At 44.3% G+C, this 13,923-nt stretch overlaps 1 protein-coding gene across 1 annotated transcript in view; it reads right to left on the bottom strand.

Moving 5' to 3' along the window:
• The window catches only part of LOC117732328 (NT-3 growth factor receptor-like), a 174,868-nt gene that overhangs the window by 4,712 nt on the left and 156,233 nt on the right, over positions 1-13,923 (bottom strand). Inside the window, exons 16-17 of the mRNA XM_034535220.1 lie at positions 8,553-8,796; positions 1,742-1,900 (exon numbers count right to left, since the gene is read on the bottom strand). Coding sequence (XP_034391111.1) covers positions 1,742-1,900; positions 8,553-8,796 — 403 coding nt within the window. The remainder of the gene's footprint in view (positions 1-1,741; positions 1,901-8,552; positions 8,797-13,923) is intronic.

Raw genomic sequence — 13,923 nt, 5'->3', positions numbered from 1 at the left:
GTTCCTTCAGTGTTCCATCAGTGTTCCTGCAGTGTTCCTTCAGTGTTCCATCAGTGTTCCTGCAGTGTTCCATCCAGTGTTCCTGCAGTTTCCTTCAATGTTCCTTCAGTGTTCCTTCAGTGTTCCATCAGTGTTCCATCAGTGTTCCTTCAGTGTTCTTCAGTGTTCCATCAGTGTTTCATTCAGTGTTCCTTCAGTGTTCCTTCAGTGTTCCATCAGTGTTTCTTCAGTGTTCCTTCAGTGTTCCATCAGTGTTTCTTCAGTGTTCCTTCAGTGTTCCATCAGTGTTTCTTCAGTGTTCCATCAGTGTTTCCTTCAGTGTTCCTTCAGTGTTCCATCAGTGTTCCATCAGTTGTTCCTTCAGTGTTCCATCAGTGTTCCTGCAGTGTTCCTGCAGTGTTTCTTCAGTGTTCCTTCAGTGTTCCATCAGTCTTCCTTCAGTGTTCCATCAGTGTTCCATCAGTGTTCCATCAGTGTTCCTTCAGTGTTTCTTCAGTGTTCCTTCAGTGTTCCTTCAGTGTTCCATCAGTGTTTCTTCAGTGTTCCTTCAGTGTTCCTTCAGTGTTCCTTCAGTGTTCCTTCAGTGGTCCTTCAGTGGTCCTTCAGTGTTCCTTCAGTGTTCCTTCAGTGTTCCTTCAGTGTTCCTTCAGTGTTCCTTCAGTGGTCCTTCAGTGTTCCTTCAGTGTTTCTTCAGTGTTCCTTCAGTGTTCCTTCAGTGTTCCTTCAGTGGTCCTTCAGTGTTCCTTCAGTGGTCCTTCAGTGTTCCATCAGTGTTCCTTCAGTGTTCCTTCAGTGTTCCTTCAGTGGTCCTTCAGTGTTCCTTCAGTGTTCCTTCAGTGGTCCTTCAGTGTTCCTTCAGTGTTCCTTCAGTGGTCCTTCAGTGTTCCTGCAGTGTGTATTGTGCCTTACATTTTTAGATCATAACTTATCCGGGATGGAATTATTCCGCACATGCTCCAGTTAAAAAAATGAAAGTGTGAGTCTAGGGCTCTGTGTGCGTCATTACTTTCTTTGCCTGGCTGATCTCCACGAGATCTCCAGTCCCTTTATGTAGCACAAACAGACCATAATGAATCTGCTAGAGTCCGGCGTGCTGATCAATACCTCCTGACTCAATTCCCACACACCACTTGCTGAGCTCGCTGCATCTCTGGTCCATCCTTTGGGACAACAAGTGTCCACTTATGGAAATGCCAGGACTCTCCCTTCACTCACCCAGTGATGGAGGATGAGACAGCTGCCAGTTGGTCCTCCTACCAAACAGGACAAAGACTCCATGCACATAATGTGCTCTTGAGGATGAAGGAACGAGTACCAGGAAGTCCTCTTTCAGCACTACTTGCTACTAGCTATGACTCATAACTCTTGAGACCTGTTTTTTACACATCACTGCGTGGGAGCTCTGCCATGAAGCATTTGACAAGTTCCATCAACCTCAAGGGATCCATCCTGTTTATTATAACCTCGGTCTTAATTATTGAATACTTTTGTCATTTTATCATTTGAGTAAATAAGATGAGATCTGGGAACACTTTAACATCATTAAAAAGCGGTACGATAGGAGGTACTTATTATGTTTTATGTATTCCATTGTGTTTTGTGTATTCTGTGTTTAAAAAGACAAATATCCCCTCAGCGAATCAGAAGGAATGTTCCTTTAATTTAGTTCTTATCCGTGGCTAATAAAAGTCCTACATGACTTAAAAGAGACTTCCACCATTAGCAAGATAAGGTAGCGTACCTCGTTATTGGCGAGCTGGAACCACGGCTGTTTGCCGTAAGTGAAGATCTCCCACAGGATGACTCCCAAGCTCCACACGTCACTCTCCGTGGTGAACTTCCTGTACATGATGCTCTCCGGAGGCATCCAGCGGATAGGCAGCATGGTGTGACCTCCCACCTGAACACACACATAGAAGGAAGAGGTTTTAGAGATGAGCATGAAATGTGTATGATGAAGTGTGTGATGAATATCTTACCCATGATGCCTTTGGGGGATGATATCGCCATCATTGAAACGCCACAATTATTAAGGGACACACACAAATTAGTCAAACGTACATGTGGGCACATGCTCATACAATGCCATTATTATGCAAGTCAAAAGAAAATATTATGTATTCAAAATCCCAGTTTTACAATGTGGAATCAACTTTGGGATTTAGAATGAAAAATCACATTTCGTTATACAGAATGATTCAAGGTAATTGTCCGGACCTGTTTACCTCTTACCAAAGGTAAACATTGTGCGTATTGTTACATTGTTCCAAAATGTGTTTGGGAGGACGTCCAGCCCCGTCTTCTCAAAATGATGTTTGTATGCTACTGCTTTGTTTTGAGGGCAATGTATTAACTGAAATGACACTGTTCCTTTTGTCCTAGATTCTGTGGGTCCAGACCAATCCAACCAATCTGTCCACGCCCATTTGTGTCGAGATTGAGTCTTCTGCCATTTTGAAATGTGTTAAAATGTCCTTTGCAAATCTCATGAATCCAATCTACTTCATTGATTCACCCTCCTGGCTTGTGGCCAGGGTGCAACCTCTGATTCTGAACAATGCAAAAGTGCCCTAAACTTGCAATATCTCAACTAGCCACCAGGGGGTGACTCTTCTGGTTGTATAGAAGTCTATGCGTCATGTGTTAAAGCTGCATTCTCTCTCCTGACCACCAGGGGGCGACTCCTCTGGTTGTATAGAAGTCTATGCTTCATGTCTTAAAGCTGCATTCTCTCTACTGACCACCAGGGGGAGACTCCTCTGGTTTTATAGAAGTCTATGCTTCATGTGTTAAAGCTGCATTCTCTCTACTGACCACCAGGGGACGACTCCTCTTGTTGTATAGAAGTCTATGCTTCATGTCTTAAAGCTGCATTCTCTCTACTGACCACCAGGGGGAGACTCCTCTGGTTTTATAGAAGTCTATGCTTTATGTGTTAAAGCTGCATTCTCTCTACTGACCACCAGGGGGAGACTCCTCTGGTTGTATAGAAGTATATGCTTCATGTGTTAAAGCTGCATTCTCTCTCCTGACCACCAGGGGGGCGACTCCTCTGGTTGTATAGAAGTCTATGCTTCATGTCTTAAAGCTGCATTCTCTCTCCTGACCACCAGGGGGCGACTCCTCTGGTTGTATAGAAGTCTATGCTTCATGTCTTAAAGCTGCATTCTCTCTACTGACCACCAGGGGGAGACTCCTCTGGTTTTATAGAAGTCTATGCTTCATGTGTTAAAGCTGCATTCTCTCTCCTGACCACCAGGGGCCGACTCTTCTGGTTGTATAGAAGTCTATGCCTCATGTGTTAAAGCTGCATTCTCTCTCCTGACCACCAGGGGGCGACTCCTCTGGTTGTATAGAAATCTATGCTTCATGTGTTAAAGCTGCATTCTCTCTCCTGACCACCAGGGGGCGACTCCTCTGGTTGTATAGAAATCTATGCTTCATGTGTTAAAGCTGCATTCTCTCTCCTGACCACCAGGGGGCGACTCCTCTGGTTGTATAGAAGTCTATGCTTCATGTGTTAAAGCTGCATTCTCTCTACTGACCACCAGGGGGCGACTCCTCTGGTTGTATAGAAGTCTATGCTTCATGTGTTAGAGCTGCATTCTCTCTCCTGACCACCAGGGGGCGACTCCTCTGGTTTATAGAAGTCTATGCTTCATGTGTTTAAGCTGCATTCTCTCTCCTGACCACCAGGGGGCGACTCCTCTGGTTGTATAGAAGTCTATGCTTCATGTGTTAAAGCTGCATTCTCTCTCCTGACCACCAGGGGGCGACTCCTCTGGTTGTATAGAAGTCTATATAAATGACTCTACTTCTCTTGATGTATTCCCTCAGTAAACATTGTAAACATTAGTTTTTGGCCTCAATCTCTAGTTTCAAGTCTTCTTCAATACAGCGTGATGTTCATTTAGTACATTAATATGAGTATTATGAGTATGAGTGAACCTCCACAGACTGGGTTCCTGAACACACTCTCTTCAAGAGTTACATTCACATATAACATTCTTTCAAACTGTATATAGTAAAAGAATTACCAGTGAAATGTTTTTAAAATACAAAACCGTAGGCACATTGATGATAATGAGGATCCAATAGAAACCCGATGCAGCCTACTGGGTTATAACATACAGCAGGCCGCTCCCTGCCTGTGGATTCTGTCATTGGGTGGATTTCCTCTAATCAAACATGAGTAATGGTGAGGATATGAGAAGCCCGGAATGTCTTCTCTATTATCCGACAGCGTGTACATCAGACAGACTGAATCATTATTCATGCTTCTGCCTGCTCTCCAACGGCTGTGAAATCATAAAGCAGCTTGACTAATTTAGTCAAATATGTGCCTCCTAATCACGACTCACATAATGAATGACCTCCAGTGTGCCGCTGACTAATCGACCTTCCTGCACCCCTCCCCTCCTCCCTCCTCCCTCCCCCCATCGCCTCTTACTCCTGTCCTGCCATCCTTTACCCGTTTGTACATCATGAATTAGTCATTCATTCAATATTCAATGAGTACAACTTTAATTCCATCTCTTATTGGTGATCATTACTATGTGTAACCTCTTCGAGCCCTTTTCTCTCTCATCATTAACATACACTGACTTGTATAATTGTTCAGGGCATGGGAAATCCAAGGGGTAAAGCTGTATCTTCATTTAATCCATTTCCATCAAAAAACAACATTAATTTGTCAATGATTGCTCATTCATTTAACAGCTCATCGACTCCTGAGATAAAGCTTCTGCAGTATTTCCGTTTTGTCAACAGGAAATGATGTTCATCAATCATTATTGGAGTGAATGAAGAGTGGCAGCCTAAACCACATGAAATCACCGTGCATTGATTTCGCTTATTTACAATTTTATTTGACATTCAAGTTTTAGTGATGGATATAAAAGCACCCCTATAAACTGGAGAAGATGCTGTAAAAAGTGTGTACTTTGCATTGGACATGTAACCCTTCATGTATTCAGAATGTCTCCGACAGAATAAATGACGTCTTCCATAGCTCACTATGTTCCAAAACTCCATAGTTTAACTATAAAATATAGCTCAATACAAAGTGCGTCTCAGTCCAGCGGGTGCTCTTCCGTTATCCTTTTTCCTGTCGCTCTTTTCCACATGTCATTACAGTGTAATCATTCAAATGAAAGATAGCTGCATCCCAGTTCTACGACTCTGGTTTCGTGCATGCTGACTCACTGGCATTGCTCATTGCTGGCTCTTCTCATTCACTTTTCCTACTTATACCAACAAACGGTAATGCACTATAATTTGGACATAACCTAATTACACTTAACTCCCGTATGGAAGTTATGTAACAAATGTACGTATTATTTGAACAGAGCTGTGAAGCAGGAGGGCTGGCTGGCTCTGTATTCCCATTCTGACGCCCCCAACGTTACGCCAATGGCCTGATTGGGCGTCACGTCTGATATGATCCCATCATAACGGTCGATAGTTCAAGGATGTTTTTGAGATATCCGGTTTTGCACACTCCACCTGTTAGTTGGGGAATCTCGACAAGGTTATTGAGAAACGAGTGCACAAGAGTGTGAAGAGAGGGGGCTGCAGCTAGAGCGCGGGAAATCGGTGCAAGCAACAATTTATCTGAGTGCAAGCGTACAGTTTGAACAGCAGCAGAGCAAATCCATGTGCAAGCATGGACTATTTGAGTTCGACGAAGCAACGTTTTGAAATTGATTTGTCATGCTCTCAAATTGGGTTCAGATGTCTTGAATAGAGAGAAAAAAGTGCAGTGGATTTCTACCTGTCTTTCCAGAAGAGGATTCTGGGACAGCACTCAAAAGCTCTGCATTAATCACATGTATTCTCAGGCTTCATGTTCAAGCCCGGGGTTACTGTTAGCCTTTGGCTGAGAGCTGGCTTGAGACTAATCTATACCACCTTCCACAGTGCAGTGCATTAATTAAAAGGTTTAATCATTCACTGTTTCAAGCTTTTATTTTTTTTATGTCACTGTAAACTCAATATCTATTGGATTTTGGACTGTTGGACCAAGAAAACGAGAAACACAAAGATGCTCTCTTTGGCTCAGGGAAATTGTGATTGACATTTTTCGCAATTTAAGAAGAAAGCAGAGTCGTGGAAAAGCATCAATATGCAGTAGAATATTTCAAAACTGAGCGGCCAGAAGGGCAGAGGTGGATCGCAATATATGCACTGCAGCTTTGGTTCTGTTACGTTGTAAAGTCCGGGAAGCCGGGTACAGCCGTGAGCATGGAGACTCCACCTGACCCTGAGGTCCCGAATGCCTCGGTGCAATCTTCTCCGTGTGAGCTGCAGACAGAGTTCTGTTTGACTGCAGGCAAACAATGTGCACAGGAAGGAGGATCACTGGAGGAAAATTATATCCTCTGTCACTTTGGCTGTCTGAGCCTGAATGTAGACAGCTGACGCATGTTAACCAGCCAGTCATTCTGTCCTCTCAGACGGAGTGCAGCCGGGTGGATTTGTGGCCTGGCGTCTGGAAAAAGGACTTTTTTGGCTCACTGTCATCTTCTAATCTTCACGTCGACCTTTAGTGTACATCTGTTTGTTTCCTGGACACCAACTGTAGGCTTTGTGTATGTTTTAAGAGTTATAGATAGATATTGTGCTGGGTGAAGAAATGTGCGTTCTTCACGTCCTGCCTGCCGGCAGGGGACTGCTATCGCCAAGAGGCGTAGCATGCAGTGGCCCCGGGGGGGTCTGAGCTTCAGTTGGCAGCTGTGGCGGCTCGGATTCGTCCAAAAAAAACAAAAACAATTCCCAATGGGCTGGTAGAGCGTCGGTTCAAATCTGTGTATTGGTGCAAACAGAAAGTTTTCCGATCCGGTTCACCGTTGGCTGAAGTCAAGCCAATGCTTTCACAGAAACGTTGGCCCGTCTACCGGGGCCTCACCTCTCTAATTCCGAGAGATACCACGAGATGGGAGGGGCCAGGCCTTTTATTTGTATTCAATTGCACACAAAAAAGACGTCTTTGATACAACGTCAACACTGTAATCTATTCACATTCTGTTGACAATGTTAGTTCATTAGTTCAATGAACTTTCAAACTAAAATGATGGCCAGATATAATACACGTGGTACCTTTAAAGCAGCTATATACTTCTGTCTGTCTACCAGAAATGTATACGACAAATGAAACTTAAACAACATTATGCTGCATTAAGGAGAAGGTAGGTGAAAGCACATGAGGAATTTAAACAACTGAACCAGTTCACTGCAGATAAGGGTTGAAATGAAGTCAGTCTGCCTCTTGCTGCTGCTGTCTACCAGTGGGCACCGCTGAGATGGAGGAGCAGCCATTAAAAAGAAAGCAGTCCACAGAAGCTACTTAGGGGGATGGGACTCGATGGAGTCATTGACATTTACTGCCAAATACAAATTATTTCCCACCATGCCAATTAAATTACAGTACTGCGAGAGTCTCCTGAAAATCCCTATGAGTCGCTGTTGCAAGCGTCTATGAAGACGAACCTCATCTGCACAGCCAGGACACGTATAGGCGAGCTTCTTCACTTTCTCCATCTGGGACCCACCTGATCATTTTCAACATCTCATCTGGGACTCATTAAAACATTACAAATCCTTTAAAAAAAAACAGCTGCAGGCTGAATCATTTGGAGACGCGACAACATTACTCATAATGCGATGGCCAGTCACGGTATTGCAGCCTCCTCTCCTGCAGCTACACTGGTAGAACGCAATCGGATGTCCGTCCTTCATCTGTCCAGTGAACTAAACTGAGATCATCCAAAAGCAGAATGAAAACCTCCAAAGGTGAGTCTGCATGGATCACAACGAAGGCATCTGATAAAGGTCAAATAAACTTCCAATGCAGGTTTACTTGCGCAATAAAAGCTCCTAGTTTGGTTGAGGCCACACAAGTACTTGATTAGACTCGGGAAGAGGTTGTGGTTTGGGTTCAAATAAATGTGTACCTACAGCGTTCTCCTTGTTGAAAGTCACTCTTCATACTGCGTCAGTTGCCCTGACCATAAAACAATGACGTGGATGGGTTTAATTTGTATTTGGATGGAAAAACGGTTTATATTGTTGTACAGACGCTTGAGGGTCTCTTGATGTCAGACGCTGAGCAGACAGACAGTTGGTAGTTGGAACCGTTGGTTTCGGAGGTCCAGGTTCACAGATATCACACACATTTGAAATTACATTTGTTTGGTTCTCACTGAGAAGCTATTTCCGTTTGCCGTCGACTGGCCTCACACATAACCCGAGCGCCAGGCTCAGGAACTAAGCCTCCCTGTTGCTGTCTTCACCTGCAGTTTGACGCTGGCATTCATTCCGCAAACGCAATCAAACTTTGTCGTATGAGTGGCCACGGTATGAATTTGGCCATAGTCGACGTGCACATTTCTGGGAAAACACGATGAATGGGTTCATCTTCTGGGATCATTTCCTGAAACGGGCCTTGTGTAAATGAGACATGCGCACTGTATACCGCAATGCATTTGTCATTTTGGGGGAACATGCATGAGAGAAAAGAAAAAGTTGTGTTTGCATGAAACAAACCGTCTTACCCTGTAATAATCTGTGCTGTAAATGTCTCTGGACATGCCAAAGTCTCCTATTTTCACCAGCAGTCCGTTCCCCACCAGGCAGTTCCTGGTTGCCAGATCGCGGTGCACAAAGTGTTGGGACGCCAAGTAGATCATCCCAGCTGCAATCTGACTGGCTATGTGAAGCATCTGGGACATCCCCAGCTCCCCATTGGTCTGCAGAGGCTGTCCATCCACCAGGATTATGGCATCTGGCCCGTGGGCTCTGAGGAGGAAGTGAGTTAGGAGCTCAGGAAATGTCTCACAATCAAACATTACATATGCAGTCAGTCGGTGCAACGTAGTCTGGCATTGTTTGTTGACAAGTGCCGTACTGCTGCTTTTTGCACGTTGTAGCCCAATAACTCCACATTGTGTACATTGCACTTGACTGCTGGCCTACATATAATGGATTTGATCTGCTCCCCTCAGGCAGCCATTGTTGTAAGTTCATTTTGGTATAATATGAAAATGACCTTGTCGACCCATGAAACGTGTTAAGATAGGTAATTAAGATTGTAAAAATTGGTGTTGCGGTGGAAGATCACAGGTATGTATGTCGTAACATCCTTCATATTAATGAATGTCAATGCCTGAGCGTCCAGGAAAAAACACCACGGAGAAAAAAAAAAACACACAAGCGATCCTTGAGATAAGAATATTTCCTAAAGGAACACATAATACATTGAATCTCCATGCTCAGTTATTCTGCATTTGTATCTTTGCTGCTATTTGCTATATTAACACTAATCCCATGAATGCTTGCTGATTCAATTCTAGGTTACATTTTTCTGTTGTGGGTTATACCAAAATATCAATAATCCTATATGCATCTATTTTTGTCACAGGCATCTAATACCCAAAATAAATTATCCTTAATAAAAAAATTAAAAAAATGTTGTAATATTTATATTGGTATAGGCTATATTTACCTTTTATTAAGTGTATCTAATTAGTAAGCCCAATAGCTATTTAAAGAGGGGCTGCCAATGAAGTGGAAGCTTGCTCTGCATGGCTTGGAAGGCACTGGGGCTCATCCTTACTGGTATTCAGCATGTTGAAGTGCTGTACTGGTTCAGTACTAGCGATGCCAATTAAAACCTTGATCATTAACCTTCAACAGACAAGACGAGTCTTGCGTGCTGTATTTAAAGCGTCAAACAAGCCGTCCGGCTGCAACGAGAACTCGGGAGGGCAATCGATGGAGAGCCGCCGGCTCCGGTGTGAGAGTCCACAGATCGGCCGTCAGGCAGAGCGAGCAGCCGCGAGGTGGTCGGGTCATGCAGCCACCTGTCCAGTAAGTCTCCCTGAAGTAATTAGACCAACTGTTAGGTTGTCTGCTGTCTGTCGGCCTGACATTCTCTCTGTCCGCAAATGTGTGTGTGTGTGTGTGTGTGTGTGTGTGTGTGGCAGCGAGTAGGAAGTCAGCAGTAACGTCTACCGGCTTTCAAAACCGGAAGTTATGGTAAAGTAATGAAACCCATCTCCTGTTTGATTTGATTGGCTGCATTAGTAGTAGTGTAGGAGCTTTGTGGGGCCCGAGGTGGACCAGCTAGATCATTTCAGTGAGCCGCTCCGCAGAGTTTTGCTCGTTAATATACATTTATAACGGTTTTAACTGTGACTGTTAACTTATTGTTGGTTAACGGTTAATAATTTACATCCGGATTCGGTGGACATGCATTAACAAAATGTCCACGACATCAAATAAAGTCAACGATGTAGCGCAGCGGTCACCATTTTGTTACAGCAATATGTTAGTGGCTTTATGGAGAGGGCGATGGGGTTCAGAGGCTGTGGAAGGACACAGTGTTGTGTGTAGTTAAATACAGAGTGTACTCAGTAGTCAACCTGTGTGTGTGTGTGTGTGTGTGTGTGTGTGTGTGTGTGTGTGTGTGTGTGAGCATGGTGGTTTGGAGGACAACGGGTGCTGGCTAAATTAGCAGTATGGAAGAATTGATGCCAGCACTTTAATGGAAACACAATTACTGTCGAAATTAGCATCCGAGGCACAAAGAGACTCGCTGAAATGCCGTCCCATACAAGCATGCGCCCGCAGACACACACACACACACACACACACACACACACACACACACACACGCATATGCGAGTGCCACATAAGCGCTGGTAGACTTTGCTTCCTGGCGGCGGACTAAGTACCAATGTTCTATTCTGCGGGGCAAAGCATCCTGGGAGCAAATACCATCTAATCACAGCAGACATAATGCAGCTCATTAGCTTAATTTACAATTTGAGGGTTTGGCTTGTGCTCTCAACCAGAGCAGCTGCAGGTCGAGGGGCTGCAGAGTCCGGCTCAGCTTAGGACCTTCTTGTCAGGAGATAAGGAAAGTAACAGTACTGGTGTCCAGCTCGTGTAGGCACATTCATGCATTCTTTATATGTGCTATTGGCTTTTCCAGTATTATTTCACTCCAGCATTCAATGTTGGGGCACTTGTATCACATGATGGATGTCATGTGATACATACGCTTATCGACCAAGACTCTTTTCTCACAGAAACCGCGTTACTCGACAATTTAGCCGTATGCACGTTTGGGGGGAATTTGGTCGATGGTCCGCATTCACTGAAAAAGAGCATGTGCGGTGCATTGTGGGTAAACAATTGACACGAGAGACGAAGCTTGTTTCCTGCATATTATAAGTGGTTAAGTTCAGGTTATAAGTACTTAGTTTAGGATACGTGAAAGGTTTAAGGTTGAGTTAAGTATTACAAAAGTTTCACTTTGTTTGCTTTTTCAATATTAAACCCAAAGGTTTTAAAAGGTGCAATGTGTAATTCCTGGCCTCGTGCTCCAAACCAATAGTGGGCAGCGTTTCATCTCTACTATACAATCTAAATTGTGAGTCATCAGTTGCAAAGTATGTTTCATAAAGCATCTCTTGGCTCTGCCCGGCTAAATATAGAGTATTTTTTATGTGGGGGCGTCGCACAGAGCAGATTGAGGGAGGAATTACAGGAACTGCTAGAGCATCTGGTTAATAAAAACAATCAAATTAAATAAATAACGAAAAATATTATTACGGCATTCATACTTTTTATATATATATTAGTGTTGTATTTTTCACATTATGTAAAAATTCACACATTTTAGAGACTCCTTTATTTCTATTTTCCATTGTTTACGTACAAACTTGTCTCCGGGATCAATAAAGTATTTCTGGCCCTAGTTCTGATGTCGCAGCTCATAGATTTTCTTTTATTTAATTTTTAGCTTGAGAGGGGTGGGAAGTGAAAGATCTTGGAGTTTATCCTCTGGTGATAATAAACGTAATACTCGATTTTTGTAGTTTGACCTAAGCAGTGGTACCAGAGAAAAAGGTTGGGGGTAAAAAAGAATATACAAAGCAAACCTGGTGGATATTTGCCATGAACAGGTTATGTTAGCAAAACAGGATGCAACGCACTGATTTCCACCAATAACGTGGACCGGCATCCGTCTACTTTCTATGTCTCGGCCATCAATAAGCACGTAGCGGCGGAAGCAGCTGTGCACTGTTCCCCACTTAAGGCTGACGTAGTTCTACATGCCGCTCCGGGTGGAGGAGCCGGAGCCACTCAGGGTGGAGCCGGAGCCACTTAGGGTGGAGCCGGAGCCGCTCCGAGTGGAGGAGCCGGAGCCGCTCAGGGTGGTGGAGCCGGAGCCGCTCAGGGTGGTGGAGCCAGAGCCGCTCAGGGTGGTGGAGCCGGAGCCGCTCCGGGTGGAGGAGCCGGAGCCACTCAGGGTGGAGGAGCCGGAGCCGCTCCGGGTGGAGGAGCTGCTCCGGGTGGTGGAGCTGGAGCCGCTCCGGGTGGAGGAGCTGGAGCCGCTCCGGGTGGAGGAGCTGCTCCGGGTGGAGGAGCTGGAGCCGCTCCGGGTGGAGGAGCTGGAGCCGCTCCGGGTGGTGGAGCAGCTCCGGCTGGTGGAGCTGCTCCGGGTGCCACTCCGTCGGACACGCTCATTCATCAATCACAGCGGGTCACACATGTACGGAGCGCCGCTCTAACAAGGCGAGGCACGCCGACCGCGCTGACAACATTTGATGGCGGAGTCTGTTATTTATATTTATAACCTGCAACAGTCGGCAGTGCACAAAAAAATATTTTTTTTCATAAATGGCCTGGCAGGAGTCCACAAGGTTTTTTTTGTCTTTACCTGTCGAGAAGGCAAGTGAGGGTGTAGAGGAAGAAGGAGCAGTGATTTAGAAGCAGTGGAGAGGGGGGGGGGAGTTGTAGTCCGGTGACAAGGTTAAAATGAAGGCGTCAACCTGGTGACGGGCCATCCATCACTCCGTGTCCACGAGCTGCCACACGGCTCCCTGTGACCACACTCGGGCCTCTGCAGACCTTTTCTACTCCGCGTACTAATGAGGGGAAGTTTGATCGCTGGCATCAAAGTCAAATCAGAAAGGTGACAGGTGACGGGTGAGTAGGACGAAGAAAGATCTCACACTGGTATAGAGACAGTGGTGGATGGTGACAAAGTACATTCACTCAATTATTGTATTCATGTGAAATAACCGTAAAACAAAAGAAGTCACACTTTAAGTCTTGAAGTCTTGAAGTTACACAAACACACACAGGAACAATTATTCGCATATATTATATTTCTATATATATGCCGGAGCCCTACAGATGTAACACAACACCAGTGTGAAGTCAACACAACACATATTATTATTATTATATATATTAATTTTTTTTATTAATTTTTTTTAATTAATAGAATGTGTGGTGTTATGTTTGTAAAAACAAAGTAAAGGATAACCAGATGGAGTGGTGTTGTGTTATGAATGATGGAGGTATGATTTGGATGTATTCTGTCATGAGGTTTCTCCAGTGTGTGATGAGTAATCGGCGGTTAGTTTTGTTTAGATTAATAGATGTAATGTCTCCCAGTAGGCCCAGTGAAGGGGGTGAAGTGAGAGGTAACCCAGACAGACAGACAGTGTGAACGTAGCTATCCAGACTATTTTGGGTGCAATGTGGACAGATGTTTGCCCAGTATAGTGAATTCGGTGAAGTATTTTATATTGTATTAGTTGTAAATTTGCATTTTTAGTCATGAAGTAGATGTTATTGCAGATTTGGATCCAGAAGCCAGCATCGGGAGTGATAGACAAATCTAATTCCCATTTTATTGATGTTTGGTCAGACTGTGATATTGTCTTGCATATTTTTGAGATTAACTTTTTTAAGGAGGTGATATTAATTAATTGTGAAGTTAAAGGGGGTAATTCTAGATTAGTGGCCTTAATGTTAAGTTTGGATTGAATAGATGATTTGATTAGCAGGTATTCCAGAAAGTGATTGTTCCCGATGCCGTACTTCTGAACCAAATGGGGGAATGAA

This window comes from Cyclopterus lumpus, chromosome 6 (genome assembly GCF_009769545.1).
Source record: "Cyclopterus lumpus isolate fCycLum1 chromosome 6, fCycLum1.pri, whole genome shotgun sequence".
Lineage (NCBI taxonomy): Eukaryota > Metazoa > Chordata > Actinopteri > Perciformes > Cyclopteridae > Cyclopterus > Cyclopterus lumpus.
Note: the sequence above shows the minus strand (reverse complement) of the source record. Positions and strands in the feature narration are given on the sequence as shown.